General features: G+C 43.1%; 1 protein-coding gene across 2 annotated transcripts; it reads left to right on the top strand.

Moving 5' to 3' along the window:
* The first annotated feature begins 13 nt into the window (after positions 1-13).
* LOC310756124 (gametocyte-specific factor 1-like) lies at positions 14-17077 on the top strand. Of its 2 annotated transcripts, XR_014544707.1 has the most exons (10): positions 14-134; positions 1027-1097; positions 3650-3725; positions 4738-4838; positions 7736-7862; positions 10069-10152; positions 10472-10535; positions 12657-12751; positions 15102-15225; positions 16679-17077. XR_014544707.1 is itself a non-coding variant. In XM_083599818.1 (9 exons), the coding sequence occupies exons 2-9, from the start codon at positions 1086-1088 to the stop codon at positions 16690-16692; spliced, it is 573 nt and encodes a 190-aa protein (XP_083455944.1). In that variant the 5' UTR covers positions 14-134; positions 1027-1085; the 3' UTR covers positions 16693-17077. The 2 variants fall into 2 exon arrangements, 1 of the variants encoding a protein (XP_083455944.1); XM_083599818.1 differs by lacking the exon at positions 15102-15225.
* Positions 17078-17299: the final 222 nt, after the last annotated feature.

Raw genomic sequence — 17299 nt, 5'->3', positions numbered from 1 at the left:
CGCGAGGCGCGCCTTCGAAAGCAGCGGCAGAGGGCGGAGAAGCGAGTGCGCACGCGCGGTGGGGGCGGGAGAGGAGCGGGAGAGGAGGCGCGCGCCTTGGGCGGAGAGCGCCATTTCCCTGGCGAGGCCGGCGGGTAAGGCGCCTCTTCCAAGGCCTGCAGGCCGGGGGGGGGGCCTTGGGAGGGAGACCCTGTAAAGAGGTGCAAGGGCGCTAAAAGGGCCGGGTAGAATTTCTGTACAGTGGTACCTCAGGTTACAGACGCTTCAGGTTACAGACTCAGAAATATTACCTCAGGGTAAGAACAGAAATCGTGCTCCGGCGGCGGGAGGCCCCATTAGCTGAAGTGGTACCTCAGGTTAAGAAGTGTTTCAGGTTAAGAACGGACCTCCGGAACGAATTAAGTACTTAACCTGAGGTACCACTGTAGTTGCTAACTCTAGAATAAGCTATGGTGATACCTCAAACGTTTCAAAAGAAATCGAAGTGAACTGCTGTCCTGTAATGTGCAAGCCTTTTCCAGCAAGTATCTTATGTTTTAAGTTGCTGCCCCCATGCTATATAGATCACACAGGATTCTTGGCAGGACATGATAAAGTAAAAAAAAAAAAAAAAGACTGCGTAACATTGGGTCCTCCAGACTGGGATGAATAAAATATTGGGACTCTTCGTAAACAATCACATGACATGGCGTGCGCACCCCCCCCATTTGAAAAGGTATTTTCTTCAACTTAGTGGGTCCCAGCCCCCTCAAATATTTTATTGGTACAAAGGGATCTCAGCCCCTACCCTAGGAATGGGCTCCTAGGCCTTCCTATTACCCTGGCCATTGCCCATACTTGATCAGGCTGTTAGGAGTTGTAGTTCAGCAACACACCTGTAATAATTAGTCTTGAATAGAAAAAGAAATTGTGTGCCTCAAACTGGGTTCTCCCTCTGTTCATTGTCAGTTTTTAAAAAGTTAATAGATGAACATACATGTTTGGTTTTCTTGTCTGTTCTTTTCTTGCTGTTCCTGATCGTCCCAGCTGTGCTAAGAATAGAATAATACTCCGAATTCAGACTGAGAAGAAAAGAGAGACCAACAATGAGTCACAAGGTATATTTTAAACAGTTTTAAAGAATATTGGTGATTATGCTGCCAGGGCAGAGCAGGACTTTGGCAGCTTAGTTCCTCTTTGATTAAATTTTCCAGCTTTCTCTAAGGTGTATGTTGAGTTTACATAACTGAGGTAACTTAAAAATCTTTGGTACTAGCATTTGGTTTTGATGCTCATTAAAAATGTGCACATTCCAATGCCACTTATATTTAGATGTCCAGACTTTCCACAGTGCTAGTGGTATTGGGCTTAATGAGTTGAGGAACTTCAGCACAATGTGTGACGACTCACACATTCTCCAGTAGGATGTTACTGTAGATTCCCGCATATTAGACGACTTTTGAACCCCAGAAAATCTTCTCCAAAGTCGGGGGTCATCTTATATGCTGGGTATGGTTGTGGCAGGTGGTGGCGGCGGCTGGCTTGGAACAGCGACGGGCAGAAGGATGGTAAGAGCCGCCTCCCGAAGCAGCAGCAACTGCGGCAGCCTCCCCTTCCCGCGGTGAGGTGGTGCGTGGCTTCAGCCAGGGCTCGCCCGCCCTGCCACCATGGGGACCACCGGATTCCCGGGGGGAGGGAGGGACTTCCACGCACCAAACACCTCGCCTCGGGTGCTGCTGGGACGGCAGAGGCAGCGGAGGGGTGCACGCTCTCCCCCTGGTGGCGCTTGGCACCCTTGCACACTGGGGACAGGAAACAGCTGTGCAAGGAGGCCATCTCAATATGGGATAGATCCTGGGGGTGGGAATAGGTCTGCCTGCCTTTCTTTCCACAGCAATTTATGGAATCCTGATTTTGTGTATGTGTCCATCTGCCTGCGGAAACAAACTGCAGCGGTGCTGAACCCCCGCAGCCTAAAGGCAGGAGTTGTTTGTTGCCCATTCCTGGGCATTCCCTAACTTTGTGCCTTCTCTCTTCTCTCCCCCATGCTGGCATGATCATGGCTGCCAGCTCCTGGCCCCTGCGCTGTGCCCACAGTCTTCCTCTTCCATCTCTGCCCGCCTCCCGCTCGTCCTTACCCTTCGCTCGCCTCCAGGGTGGCAGGGGACGCAGAGAGCTCTGCCGCCCCCTCCTCCCCGCCCTGGGCAGCACCAGCCCAGCCCTGTTGTTCTGTCACTGAGTGCTTGGCGGGCGGCCAAACTCTATAATTTAACAGCAAAAGTTGGGGGGTCGTCTTATACGCCCAGTTGCCTAATTCGCCGGCATCTACGGTACCTTCTTTGCTGAGACCTAAGATTTACCTTTAAGGTTGCTAGAAAACCTATACTTTACATAAGCATCCATCCCACTTGCTGTCCCCACCCCGAAAAATTGCAGAACACAGAAGAGTTGCACTTTTCTGTACTCCTTGTTCATATGGCTTAATTGTTAAACCATGTGGGTGAGAAGTGTCTGTTCATGAAAGTGGTATGAAAGTGAGGTTTTCCGCACTAACTGAATTTGCAACCCAATCTTGGTAAGTGTACTGCAGACATTGGCTGTACATTCAGTGTAAACACCCACCCCATTTAAACTGTCTTTTGTAATAGTTGATCATATTATTGCATGACAAGTAAGACTTGCTACCAGGCAGGGAAGCTTTACAAAAGCTGCAGTTTAGGGGTTTTTTTGTTTTTGTTTCAAACACGTTTAGCTCCTAGGAAGTGGGTCTTCTGTGTCTTCCATTGCTACAGCCCTACACTGTCATGTCCCCATTGCAAACCCCACTGAATTGAAAAACAGATGGTGTGATGGGGAGAAACAAGGTGAAATCTGGTGTGTACACAAGCCCTCATATACACAAATAAACACAGCCTTCCCAGTAGTTGCACCTGCCCTGTGCAATGCCCTCCCATCAGATGTTAAGGAAATAAACAACTATCTGACTGTTAGAAGACATCTGAAGGCAGCCCTGAATAGGGAAATTTTTAAACATTTTAATTAGTTTTTAATATCTTACTGTGTTGTAATTCTTTGGAAGCTGCTCAGTGCCTGGAGTAGCCCAGCCAGGTGGGCAGCATTTAAATTATTATTATTATTATTATTAGACAGGAAATTGAAAAATCCCGTTATTTTAGGGAAGACTGGTGGCCTGTAATGCCAGCTTTGGCAAAAGTATAAAACTGTTTAAAATAATTGCCTCAAAAATAGCGGCTTTTGTGCAAAGTGAAGAAAAACAAGTAAGCCCATTAGGAAGGAAATACTAATTATTTTTGTTATTTGTAGGGAAGACGGGGTTCATTATTGGGTTTCTGTATTACCCATTATGAAAACTCAATAAAGCAATAAGGTGTATGTATTTTTTTAAAGTTTCCCCTGTTTTTTCATAGCATTAGCCAGGTGCTTTTGTGTCTCTGATGGGAATGTGCTATAAAAGTGTGTATGCAGGTAGGAGATTATACGTTTGCTTTTTGGTACAGTCATTCATGAGCTTTTAGAATCAAGAGGGGAAATTGAGGGGGAATAACTGCTCCATATATATGAGACTAGTTTATGTACATCTAATCTCTGTATGACTGAGTTCGCTTTTAACCGAATTGGTTTTTGTTACCTTCTGGTTTCTGGTCTTTAGGGCAGATATTATATCTCAGAGACTCAGCAGCATAGTTACCATAGCTTCTCTAATCTGGAGATGGAAGACAACTATGGCAAGTACCAATTTTTTTTCTTTCTTATTTTTGTGCTGATAACCATTCCACAGTTTTGACTTCTTGTGGGAGACTGTTTCAAATATTCAGCTGTGAAGCTCACTAGAGGAGAAAATGAGGCAATAAAACATTGTGATCCATACAAAACTCTGTCGTTGGATAAATGATTTATACTTAAGCACAGCATACATTTACTTAGCAATATACAATATGTTATGAGCGTGTTTTATTACTAGATTTGGTAGTTAGTTATTTCTCAGTGCAGCTGGGGAGATTCAGCACTGGGTGCCACGGGGGCTGGAGGGGAGCACTTCAGCCACCGATGAGATTTAGTTCATAGAGCATATTGCTGGTAATAATGATATAGAAGGAAAGGAAAGGAAAGCAGTTTACACCTGATGACTAACAGACCAACTCCAGACCTACTAAGAGGCTTCTCCACCCCTTCTGGTTTTGACAAATGTAAGACTATTGCCAAACTCCATGTGCGTTTCTTTCATAACTGTGAAGACCAGAAATAGGATTTTCATGTTTTCTGAAGTAAAAGCACAGAGGAACCTGCAAAATCTGTAATACGATGCTCTGTAGCAAAGTCTTAATACAAAGGCACTCAAACCAAGACCCACTTGTCTTATGAGACCATTGGGGGAAATGTAGCCATACCTCTTCAATTTCCTTGAAGAATTCTTTTAATTGGACTGCCTAATTGAGTAGCTTCAGGGATTCAGTTCCTTGGAACTTGCGCTTTATTTCATAAATGTGCTCATTAACGTCTGCAGCAGTCTTGCACCACTGACTACATTTTCTTTGTTTAGTACCCTAATCACCTAAATCTTACAAGTGGGTGTATTTAGCCACTAAACCTGAAGTAATTCTGCGGTTATGGAATACTGAGAACCAATAGCTTTTCTTAGTTATCTGATTAATTTCAATATATTAGTGTGTTCCCACTTTTTAACTGTGATACATCTTTTAGACCACAAAGCATGCTTCCATTTTTGTTTTTTTCTAGTTGATCCTTCAGATCCTGATAAACTAATGCAGTGTCCATATGACAAGAATCATAAAATCAGGGCATGTAGGTTCCCCTACCACCTTGTCAAGTGTCGTAAGGTAGGAAATGTAGATTCTATGATTGACTGTGTGGAGCCTGTATCTTGTGGCTTTATAGTTGACTTAAGAACATAAGAGCTTGCTGAATCAGGCCAATAGCCAATCTAGCTGGAGGGTGTCCGGGAGGGACACAGCTGCTCCGGCAGCAAACCCCACACTGCTTTTTCAGGCAGTACTGGGCCTGCGCATGCCAGCTGCGTATTGATATCAAGCCTTGTCATTCAGAGGCATTTGGCACTCTCCAGGTGCCCGGCTTGATTCCTTGTTGGCCTCCCCCGTCAGCGACTCCCGGCAAGACAAGGCGAGGTCTTTATCGGCCGATCCTTCTTCAAACGTGAAAGAACACAGCCACTCCTCCTCCCTCACTCCCTGCCATTCCCAGGGAGGGGAAAGAGACAGACAGAAATGTATTTACATGCCTTTATTTCTGTCTTTCCTCAGTGCAGAGAACAACATGTCTGCACCCTCTTTACAGCCACAGCAGAGAGAGAAAAACTCCACCCATGTACTTCCAGTACAGCGTCATGTGACACTCTGAGCTAACATCCGGTGCTCAGTGCACATAATAGACTGTCCCTTCTTCCCACGGTACAGTCCCAAAACATCAACATCCTGTTTGGCTTTCCAGCCATCTGGAGCACTCAGCAGCATTGCTCCTTTTTCGTAACACTGCGTTCCTCTCAGATGCCCTCGGGACACAGTTGCTCTGGTGTGCACCCCGCCCCACAGTGTGCCCCGCACCCTAGCGCACACATGCACACACACCCCAGGTGCCAGCAGGGATTGCTACACCCCTGGAAAGAGGCAGCCGACCCCACTTGCTCAGATGAAGGCAGACGTGCAGGCAAGCAGAAGACAGAGCACTTTTTCAGGCTCCCTCGGCCAGGGCCAGGGCTGGGCTGTGGAGGGAGTGGGCAGGAGCTCCTTCGCCCAAGCAAGTGGGCAGCCACCGTCCCTTCTTCCTGGTCCCTCCCTCCACAGCTCAGCCACTTTTTCAACTTTTTTCAGGGTTATTTCAGACATCATGATACATCACTGTACAGTGGTACAGTGTTCAGTGTACTTAATTCGTTCTGGAGGTCCGTACTTAACCTGAAGCACCACTTTAGCTAATGGGGCCTCCCGCTGCTGCCGTGCCGCCGGAGCACGATTTCTGTTCTCATCCTGAAGCATAGTTCTTAACCCGAGGTAATATTTCTGGGTTAGTGGCATCTGTAACCTGAAGCGTATGTAACCTGAAGTGTATGTAACCTGAGGTACCACTGTATTTCAGTAGTTAGCTGGTGATACACCATATTTACTCAAATCTATTTCTCACTTTTTTTGGCCAAATTACATTGCAAAAATTAAGGTGTGCATTAGATTCAATGGCACATGAGTAAATATGGTTTTACAACATTGGAAAACCAGATATCATCCAGCCCTACTTGGGGCACTTCTACTTTCCACATTCCTCTTTTGGAATAAATGTTCATTTATTCCTCCTCTCTGCTTCCTGTTATCTAACCAGTTTCTGATTGAGCTAAGCAGACTCATGAGTCTTTGAAAGCTTTGTTGAAAAGCTTTTTGGAAGTCCAAGTATATTGTGTCAGCTGGATCACCTCTGTCTATATGCCTGTTGACGCTTGGGATGTGTCAGTGCTGTTACTCTTTGCAGTTTGTGTGAGATGAATTTTATCAACTAAAGGACATTTTAAAAAAAGACAGTGTGGAGATAAACTGAAACCTCCCTCCAATGAAGTGCACATCAGCCATCTGACCTGATGCTCATTTTTTCAATTTATCTCCAGAACTACATAATGGGTAGAGAAATGTTAGCCCTACAGTACTTGGTACTAGGATATATAAACCTTCCAATTGCAAGGTGGACTCTCCATCCTTGGAGGATTTTGAGCAGAGATTGTATGGCCAACTGTCATAAGTGCTTTAATCAAGATTCCTGCATTGCAGGGGTTTTGGACTAGATGATCTTCAGGGTCTGTTCCAACTATACAGTTCTGTGATTCTGTGAGGGATGTTTTGGTCAGGCCCAGTGGAAAGGTAGATATTTCTCAGCCATAAAGGCCTGGTTTGTGCATAATACAAAGCAGTGTTATCTTTGAATGTCCAAACCCAGCCCAGCAGACTAACCATGAGAGTGCTTGCATGTCTAAGCAACTCTTCCTGACTCTTTCTGAAAAAGCCCTTGTTTCTAACTTTGCCTGAAAGCAGGCTCTTCTCCCACCCCATTCCTCCAGGGGAAGCCCTTGCTTACAAGCTAGACAAAGCCACCATGCTGGACCATGCTGCTGTCTTTAAGTAACATATACAGTGGTACCTCAGGTTACATACGCTTCGGGTTACATACCCTTCAGGTTACAGACTCCACTAACCCAGAAATAGTGCTTCAGGTTAAGAACTTTGCTTCAGGATAAGAACAGAAATCGGGCTCCAGCGGCGCGGCGGCAGCAGGAAGCCCCATTAGCTAAAGTGGTGCTTCAGGTTAAGAACAGTTTCAGGTTAAGTACAGACCTCCGGAAGGAATTAAGTACTTAACCTGAGGTACCACTGTATGCTGTTAGTTAAGGCATTGGTTAACTGATACCCAGCTAGCCTGATTGTTTAATCTCTTTACAATAAAATAATTAACACTTCATGGAAAGAAAAACACGACTGACCTTTCACAGCATGCATACACAAATCAAGACTTCAAGCTGCTAGGACAGAACTCCTGATTTCCTAGTTGATTTGCATGTTTGTTTTCAGTGAGCCTTTCGGTGTGTTGTGTACTTGTTCTACAGCTAATAACTTTTGCCATGCACATAATCAGGGTTGTCTGAAATATACATACTGTATATAGTTTGATAGTTCTGTATTGCATAGCTTTAAAATAAGATAGCCATGTCTTTGTTTTCTAGAACCATCCTGATAAAGTGCAGCAACTGGTCACATGCCCATTTAATGCCCGTCATCAGGTCCCCAGAGAAGAGATCAGTCAACACATATCAAGCTGTGATGACAAAAGGTGCATTGAGCAAGATATTGGTAAGAAATTTTTCAGTATGGCTGAAATGGCTGGCAGCTGCCTCTTACCTTGACTTTTAACATTTCCAAGGGATTGCTCTCAGCCTTCTATAATTCCTTTTTGAATCTATAACACATGTTTGTGGTGCCTGTTTGATTGTGATTTGAAGTAGTATGGGTAGAATAATATTTTTTTTCTTGCTGAGCGTGCAAGCTTTTTCAGCACCTGGCTTCATCAGGCTAGTGACTTTTATTGTTGAATATTGTATCAAAAATTACTCACATTAAGATGAAACCTACTTGGCATTTGAGTTAATACGAGACAAGAAGGGCCAGGTGGGTAACTCATGCCTCCTGTTCACTAGATGTTTGAGGTCTCTTTTCCAGCAGGTAAGTTTGGCTATGCAAAGATGGACAAGATATAAAATAACCAATACAGCTTCGACAGCTTTGAACACAAAGATGGGTTCAAACCTCTAATCACACCTTGTGGTACGACAAGGTTAAAGCTCATAAAGCATTCAAAAACCATATTGTCAGGAAAGCATTGTTTAATGTTTGGATAAGATACAAAGACTTATTGGAGAATAAAACCCCAAGGTGGTTGTCACCAATGGAAGCAAAGGCACTGAAAAAGTCCAATATGGAGGCCAAATGGCCGAAATATTGGGAAATATTGGAACAAGAAGGAGACAAACTGAAATTGCAGAGTTTTGAGAAACTAAAAGACAAGGTGCGAGATTGGCTTCATTATTTTCAAATAAGAGAGGCCTATAATTCGGATAAAAAAATTGGCTTCCAGGTGGAAAAATCAAAATTGGAAACTGAATTGTTAGAACCCAAAACAAACACTTTCAAGAATGTATAACTTGCTGCTAAAATGGAACACGCAGGATGAAACAGTTAAATCTGCTATGATTAAATGGGCACAAGATGTCGGTCATAACATTATGTTTGCTGACTGGGAACAGTTGTGGACCACAGGTATGAAATTTACGGCCTGTAATGCCCTAAGAGAGAATATTATGAAAATGATATACAGGTGGTACATGACACCAGTCAAGCTTGCAAAAATATATCATTTGCCCGATAATAAATGTTGGAAGTGTAAAGAAAATGAAGGTACATTCTTTCACCTTTGGTGGACGTGCCCAAAGATTAAGGCTTTCTGGGAGATGATATATAATGAAATGAAAAAGGTATTTAAATACACCTTCCTGAAGAAGCCAGAGGCCTTTCTCTTGGGCATTGTCGGCCAATTGGTGCCAAAGAAGGACAGAACTTTCTTTATGTACGCAACAACAGCAGCAAGAATACTTATCGCAAAGTATTGGAAGACACAAGAGCTACCCACCCTGGAAGAGTGGCAGATGAAGCTGATGGACTATATGGAATTGGCGGAAATGACTGGCAGAATCCGAGACCTGGGAGAAGAGTTGGTGGAAGAAGACTGGAAGAAATTTAAAGACTATCTTCAGAAATACTGTAAAATTAATGAATGTTAAAACCATGTTTGGATTGGCAATAAGCGGTAATTAGCAACAAAAGTTAATAAGAATATGAAAAAAATGTATTGATAAATGGACGAAAATATTGAGTTATAATATGTTACGATATAAAGTTAAGATAAATGAAAAAGGGTAAGAATCTGCTGAACTGATTATGTAAATGGGAGTACAAAGGGGGGAGGTGTGAGGAGGTCAAAGAAACAAGCATATGAATTTAAAGATATCAAAAAAAAATGGATTTGTTTTTTAACTTCTTTTATAACTATTTGCTTTTCGTATGAACTTTTGTATTTTTTGTGTTTTCTTTTTTCATTGTTTATCTTTTTCTGTGGGTTTTTTTTTTCATTTTGTAAATCTTTATTTTTTTCTGTAAAACCCCAATAAATATTTATTAAAAAAAACAAACAAACCTCTAATCACAGCCATGAAGAAAACTTGTCCTTACAGGGCCAGCACAGCCATAATTCTGGCCGACCTCTTGTTAGACTCCTGCCATCCACCACAGCTTTGCTGCTCAGTTTACAAAAATGTTACCTGTGCTTGGTCATTAAAGAATTGGGCAGATTAAGATGAGGGCGTTAGGAAATTAGGTCCATATTCTGTCACACCCGTAGCCAAGGAAGGGCTGTGCTGTTCTAGAAAAGGCAGGCTTGGTGCCCAGCACTGTGTTAGGCACTTCATACAATGCTTTTTCTCACAAATAAACTTCTTTCATTTAGCAATCCATGGGGATAGCCGCAGAAGAGAGGTTAGTGTGGTAAGCTCCTGGCAATCTCCTCCATGCGAAGAAGACTGGGACAGAGGTGAGACTCTGTGTTTCTGATACTTCTGATACTTTGCTAGAACATCTGCAAGACCAAGGGCCTGTCCCCTCCTGAAACTGTAATGATCTTAGTAAGAAGGAATGCTTTTTTCAAACACCTGTTCTGCCCGAGCCATTATTTTCCATCACCTGGGCTGGGAAGAAAATGATACGTTGTACAACTTGAGGTAAATTACTTTATTAAATGGCTGTGTTTGCTCAGGCAGCACTGCATCAGTTGTATTCTCCTTAGTAAAGTCTGGTGTTTATTCCATGCTTCTCATATGTGGCTTCAGTAATATTTTTGTTTTACTTGACAGACGTAGCAGGCCAATCGAACTCTGTCTTCATTTGGGGCACAAGCCACCATGGTGAGGCAAGCAGGTAAAGTTGGGTTATCCGTCACTGCGAAGATGAATGTCATCTTCATCTTTTCCTTCCTTTGCAGTTGTTTGTTGTGGACAGAGAAGTAATTCTTTTTTTAAAAATTATTTGGGGAGTTATCATGAACAATGTAAGCTTTTGCTTACACTTGTGGGAGATATGCCTCCTTCAGATCTTTGCATAGGTCTAACACATGAGGGAGAGTTTTGATGAGTGTTGTGTCTCTTTTTCTATATTGAGAATGGCAGTGTGCAGTACGACCTAACAGTAAGTTGCACTCCTCTTGCTCTGTGCAGGATGGCTTCTCTCCTTTTTTGGAGGCACAAATGATAGTGATTTCTTTCACTACTCAGGAAAGACAAGCTTGTCTTTCCTCCATTGTGTGGGTTGGCAGGATGACAGCTCTCATGATACTGAGGCTTGTTTCATGTAAGCTTTTCTTGCTGTCTGCCCCTGCCCCCCAAACACTCACACAGTTCAACCTTCCCCAACCTGGGTCAGATGGGAGTTGTAGTCCAAAGTTTCTGGGGGGGTGCCAGGAATACTGGATTGGGGAATACTGGATTACAGTGGTACCTCTGGTTACGTACTTAATTCGTTCCAGAGGTCCGTTCTTAACCTGAAACTGTTCTTAACCTGAAGCACCACTTTAGCTAATGGGGCCTCGCGCTGCCGCTGCACAATTTCTGTTCTCATCCTGAAGCAAAGTTCTTAACCCGAGGTACTATATCTGGGTTAGTGGAGTCTGTAACCTGAAGCGTATGTAACCTGAAGCATTTGTAACCCGAAGTACCACTGTATAGCTAACTGGATTACTGTGGAAGCTTCTGGACGTCCTGCACACTCACAAGCAGCACAATTGCGTAGCAGGAACCAGATCCAACCAGGAACTTGCAGTGAGCCATGACTTAGCCTCAAGGTTCTTCCCAGTGGGTGAGTTATAAACTCCCAGGAATCCTCACCCTCCAATCCAATTAGTGTTACAATAGCTGCCTTCCAATCACACAGTTGGTGCTCAGAGGGCAATGCAGTAGTCCAAGCGGGAGGGCATTGGAACATGGACTGCTGAGGCCATGCTATATTGACCCAGGAACAGCCACAGCTAGTGAACTAATCTAAGCTTGGACATAAGCACTCCTAGCTAAAGCAGCTACTTGAGACAGATTGGAATCCAGGGTGGGATTCAGCTAACAAGCCCCACTAGGGATGATCTGCCCCTCTCTACAGCTTTGAGCTGGGGACTGGTCCTTGTTTTTGGTGCTCTCACCACAGAAGCACAGCACAATTGCTGGAACAACACCCCCAATTTGGACCCGTGGGAGTATAGTCTCTGAGACAAGACACTGCACCTTTTGAGAGAGCAGTCCTAACAACAACCAGAAGTCTTGGTTGATAACCACTGTCAGACAATTTTTCGATCCCTGGGAAAACTTTCTACTGTTTCCTAGCAATGAGCCTTGGGGGATGCTCCTCCTTGGCATGAGAACTGCATTATGTTGTAGATCCAGTACCTTATAGTGGCATTACTCTCCATCTTCTGAGTCTGACAGTCCCTAGTCATAATGGACTGTGGTAGGTAGGCGGTTCCATGCATCTCCTTCTCCCTAGCATTGTTTCAGTCGCAGTGCTAAAAGACCTACTGCCAGGCAGCTGTATAAAAAAAGAACCCCTGGCAGCATGTTTAGTTTGTCATGACCCATCACAAATAATCCTTTTAGCAACTTGGAATCTGTAGACTATTAGTGCTCAGAGTTGGAAATAATATTGTCACCTGCAAAGTATAATCACAATTTAAAGGTGGAAAACCAGGAGTAATGTCTGGTCTGTCTCAGCCTTATAAATTGGCTGCTTCCATTGTATTAACTGGGGATAAGCAGCAAGTGGTTTTTATCTTTGTCCCTTTTAAGCACATAACAAACACTCAGCATGAATGTGTTTCAAGACTAATTAACAAGTTGCTTTTCACCGTTTTAAACCTTGTTATTTCAGTGCCCAGAGCTTTTACTTTGTTTACTGCACTTTATCCTAGCCTGAAGAGTGAAAAGAGCATTTATAATCTGCCCTTCACCACCCAAAGGCCCCACATTAATTTTTCATTCCTTCCCCTCCCCTGCCCCACAGTTCTGGATCAAGCCCAGCCGTGGGACTTAAGAACCAGCTAGCTTCAGGACTACGAGCTCCAAGGTCCCTGCCACATGTACTACCATGGAAGAACAGTAAGTGATGCTGGAACTGTATCCATAGTCTACATTGGACCATGAGGTCCCCTGCCACTTTAGTGTGGCCCCTTGACTCTTGCTAGGTGGGTGGAGCCAGAGCAATAGATGTAAATTTGACCGTAGTACAGTAAGCTACTTTCTATACCCCCTTGCATACCCCTCTCTGTCTTCCATGCAGACAAGCAAGAGGCATCATCACAGCTCAGTATCACATTCCAGCCTGGCAAAATCACTCCAGGTGCAATGCAGGGTCAATGAAGGGAAGAATTCTGAGGGCCAGAGTGGTCTGGAGGGTTACATTTTAGTCTGAGGTTTCCCACCCTGGCTTAGTGTTAAATCTAAAATCAGGCTTATCTCCCCCAGTCAAGCAGCAAGTGATAAGTCATAGAAGAAACAGAACACAAGCTTGTGAGTTTTGGGTAAGACAAACCATGAGGCCAGGTTCACACATAACTAAGACAGCACCATGGCTTGGCCCCTGTTAGTTCAGCTGCATTTTGCCCATTGATTGTATATATAAATGGGAATGTTGAATGAAGAGTTTTAGTTTTTTTAGTCTAACTGGACAAGAGAGGGCACTGTTTGCCTCTGCCTCCTGACAAGCAGCTGCCTTGAAATACAAGTTTAGGAGTGCTTTGGAAGAAGCCTGTCTGGGAGCATAAATAGTATCTGGTATTTAAGTGAGCCCAAAACAGTTGTGGGGGTTTTCAGTATCCCCTCCTGCTAAATTCAGTGGCAGCTTTGTGGTGAACAGCTGCATTAGGTTTACAAAGTCTCCTCCTCTTCAGATCTCATGTGCAGTAACAACCAGGAATGTGTTTGCATGGAATTATTTTTGTCCCGCTTCCCGGGTGAAGTGGCTGAGCAGCTCAGCATTCCTCTCCCCCACCCCTTGTCCTATCCCTGTGGTGACAAAATTGTGGATAAAAGGAGAAGTGTGAAGGTCTTTCCATTCTTCTGTTTCTAGACTTCAGCTTCTTCCCATGGAATACTGTATTTTTCGCTCTATAAGACCCACCAGACCATAAGACGCACCTAGTTTTTGGAGGAGGAAAACAAGAAAAAAAATATTCTGAATCCCAGAAGCCAGAACAGCAAGCGGGATCTGGCTTCTGGGATAGCCTCTCGCTGTTCTGGCTTCTGGAATAGCCACTCGGCCCACATTCGCTCCATAAGACTCACACACTTCCCCTTTACTTTTTAGTAGGGGAAAAGTGTGTCTTATAGAGCAAAAAATACGGTATGTGTGAATGTACTATTTTTCATGCAAGACTAATAAATAGCTTTCTGCAGTGACTAGTGAGATTTCCCCAGCTGTGCCCTCTCTGTGCTGAGAGTAGAGGTGAGAGTAGAGGCAGTGCTCCGTAAATGACAGAAAAAACAGAGAAATTAATTCTCGTGTGTGTGTACATCTATCTATAATAATTCCTTATGCAAGACTTCCTGCTTTGAAAAAATGGCTATCAATATGGATACATTGTCCTTTACACCCTTTAATTATCATGCAACCTAGCCTTCCCCAACATGGTTGCCTTCAGCTGAAATAAAGAAAAAAATGCTTAGTTCCTCCTCCCTTCCCTGGCCCCATTTTGCCAGGTGCTGGCAGCTCCCCTGGTGCTAATTACCATTAGGGTCCAGAATGTTGAACTACCCAAGAGAATCTGCAGTACTGCACTTGAAACTCAGTCTTGCTAATGTCAAAAGCTATTGGCCCTAAGAAGTTTTACTTTCCTGCTATTTGCTCATGGGAGGCTGATAGAGGATGGACAGAGCACTCCCATCTATCCAGCTTACATAAGTAATAAAACAGGCTGGCGAAAATAAACAAATTGCAGGCTGGAAATGCTGCCAGCTGGCAAATATGAATAGGCTACTACTTTTTAAGTTGCTCAGCAACATTCATGTTAAAAATACCTCTGGGGGTACATTCACTTTTTATAATAAAAAATGTGGGAGTTAAGTACTCCTGCTCTACTTAATCTAAGCTTTTCCTTAAGGCTAAGGGGATAGGAAGGATCTGCAGCTGCCCAAAGGTTTTAATTTGAAATTTAGGGGTGTGCCCTCTCTAAATTTGTCACTCTTTAGGTTATTGAGAGATGGAACTCCATGTTGCAGCTTCTGTAATGCTGCCCTGCCTTTTCCCTTCCACTCTGTTGGAGCAGCTAACATCAATGGAGCCTGGAAATATTTTTTATTTGCCCCAGGCCAGTGACTAATTCTGAACACGCTTCATTCAAGGGACACATTCCTTTCCTTGTCCACCTGGAGGGGATTATGGCAATGAAGAGGTGGAAGAACATGAGTTCTGCTTTCTAATATGAAATTATCCCATCTTTCTTGACAATAGCTTTATAGGAAGAACTGGGAAATGCTATGAGCAAATATTTGAGGTATATGCAGGCGTGGCCAAAGAAAGGAGCAGGAGCTTGGCATAAATAGGAAACAGTTTTCCTTGGACCACCTTCCTGAGGGTGAGAAGTGGCTTTTAAAACATACAGAAAGACTAGAGGGAGACACCTCTGATTTGAAGCTGGGTAAAGGTGAAATCAGAGCAGGCCTGACCTACTTGTTGGTTCATAAGACCTCTTAAAACCTCTCCACATTTGTATAACTAGTTTCAAATTCTTCAAAGTGACCTTTAGCTTGTCTTGTGGTGTGTGCACACAAATCACCTTCTGCTCTGGTTGTGTGGAGCCAAGTTAAGTGAAAGGAAGTGAGAGGCATTAATGTAGTCTTAAGTTAATCAAGGAGATAACATAAGCAGCTGGATTGAGTCATGGTGCAGTTGAAAGTACCGTAGAGTAGTTCTGCATTTTAAAATGCCCCATTAGGCACACTGTTTTTAGAACAGTAATTCAAACATCCCTTCTTTTTCTCCTTTTTCCCTTTTTCAATTCATAAAATTTAATCATCCAGAAAAGAATTGTCTAGCAGGACTCGTGTTTGTAACACATTTTGTCCACATTCTTTAGGAAAGCAAAACTCAGTACTGTAGAGTATAGTATATAAAATTTTAAACCTCTAAGCTATTGTCAACTTTTGGCTGTCACTAATTCTGCATTTTCTTGAAGGATGGAAATAATAAAGATTTCCATGTGTTCAGAGGATTGTCAACTTGGTCCCAGATTCAGAGGATGGAAAATATCAATAACCTCTACTCTGCACTGATAAATCCCATTGGCCTGCTGATAATCTAAGCTTGTTGAGTGATTGGCAGAGTTAAATCTCTTAAAATAGATGGCTTTGAAAGGAAGATACCTCAAACACAGTGGAAAATTCAGTAATCCAATATCAAACTTTCAGAATCCCAGCTTTGTAAATACGGTCATTTAGGTAGTCTGAATACCTTGTTCAGGATAAATCATTGGTGCTCGGAGATAAGCAGTTAAATATATTGTGATGTGCTTGTTTTTGACCCAAGAAGATGAATTTGCCTCTGGATTTCACTCCTGTCTCAGTTTGATAGCCTTGCTACCATCATATGGCTCTTTTCTTGAATTACTCCAGAACTGCTACTGCAATTTCAGTTTAGCAAGAACTCAGAGAATGCATTCTTTGCCTGAAGTTAAATACAGGAATAGTGTGACAGAGCTCATTTTGTTCAAGTAAACAGCAAAACCCTTCCCCAGCTCCTCATATGGCTGTAAGAAGGTATAAACTCTGTTTTCTTGTAATGCATATCAACAAAGAGTGGTACAGATTCCGTTTGCTTGCAATTTGAGTGTTTAACCTGTTGTGATATTTTTGCCCTCCCTTCATATCTCTGTGAGCAAGTAAACTATGAGAAGGATTGGTGGTGCTGTTTTGAGATAATGGCCTTTATGTTAGTGGGATCACAAAGCCATTTTGCCTGACACATTGTGCGTGGATTATCATGGCTTCTATTTTAGGGCCTAAAATTGCTTGCTTTTTATTTAATTGCAGATGCTGCAAATTGAGGACTGTGACAGAAGCTGTCCCTTCCAATGACTTCTCAAAAATTTTGGCAAATACACAATTTGGCCACTGATAGTTCCTGCAGTCAGGGTTACTTCAATAGAAGGGGCATGTTTAGTTGCTGAATAAAAATTAGAGGTTTATTTGGAGAATTTAAGCGTTCACCCCAAACAGTTGCGTTGTCAAGTTTAAGCCCCAAAATACTTCCCAGGTACCTTTGTAGATTTTTTTCTGTTGGCGTGGTAATTCTAGATCCTGAGGAAATGGCTACTTTGATTTCTGTTGAATAGTTAAATTTATCCCTTTTTTCTGACTGCGTTTCTGCAAAAAGAAATTGGCTGTAAATAATTTAAAAGCAGCAATTATTAAAAGAATTCTAGTTAATAATATGTTGTTGCCTCATTGATCTCTAATTCGAGAAAGATCGCTTACTCTGAAAACTGGTAAAGGCTAGTGGGATCAGTGTTGCTATTAGGACATTTTAGAGTTTGGACTGCCCCCACTTTTATTTTAAAGTGTTAACATGTATTGCTTCGTTTAAATTCAAAATGTGGCATGCAGGCCCTGCTGCATTGGGAAGACCCTCTTGTTCATTCTTCTGAGTTGGGC

The sequence above is a fragment of the Podarcis filfolensis genome, assembly GCF_964270895.1.
Source record: "Podarcis filfolensis genome assembly, chromosome: 2".
Taxonomy (NCBI): Eukaryota; Metazoa; Chordata; class Lepidosauria; order Squamata; family Lacertidae; genus Podarcis; species Podarcis filfolensis.
This window is presented reverse-complemented; position numbering and strand designations above follow the sequence as displayed.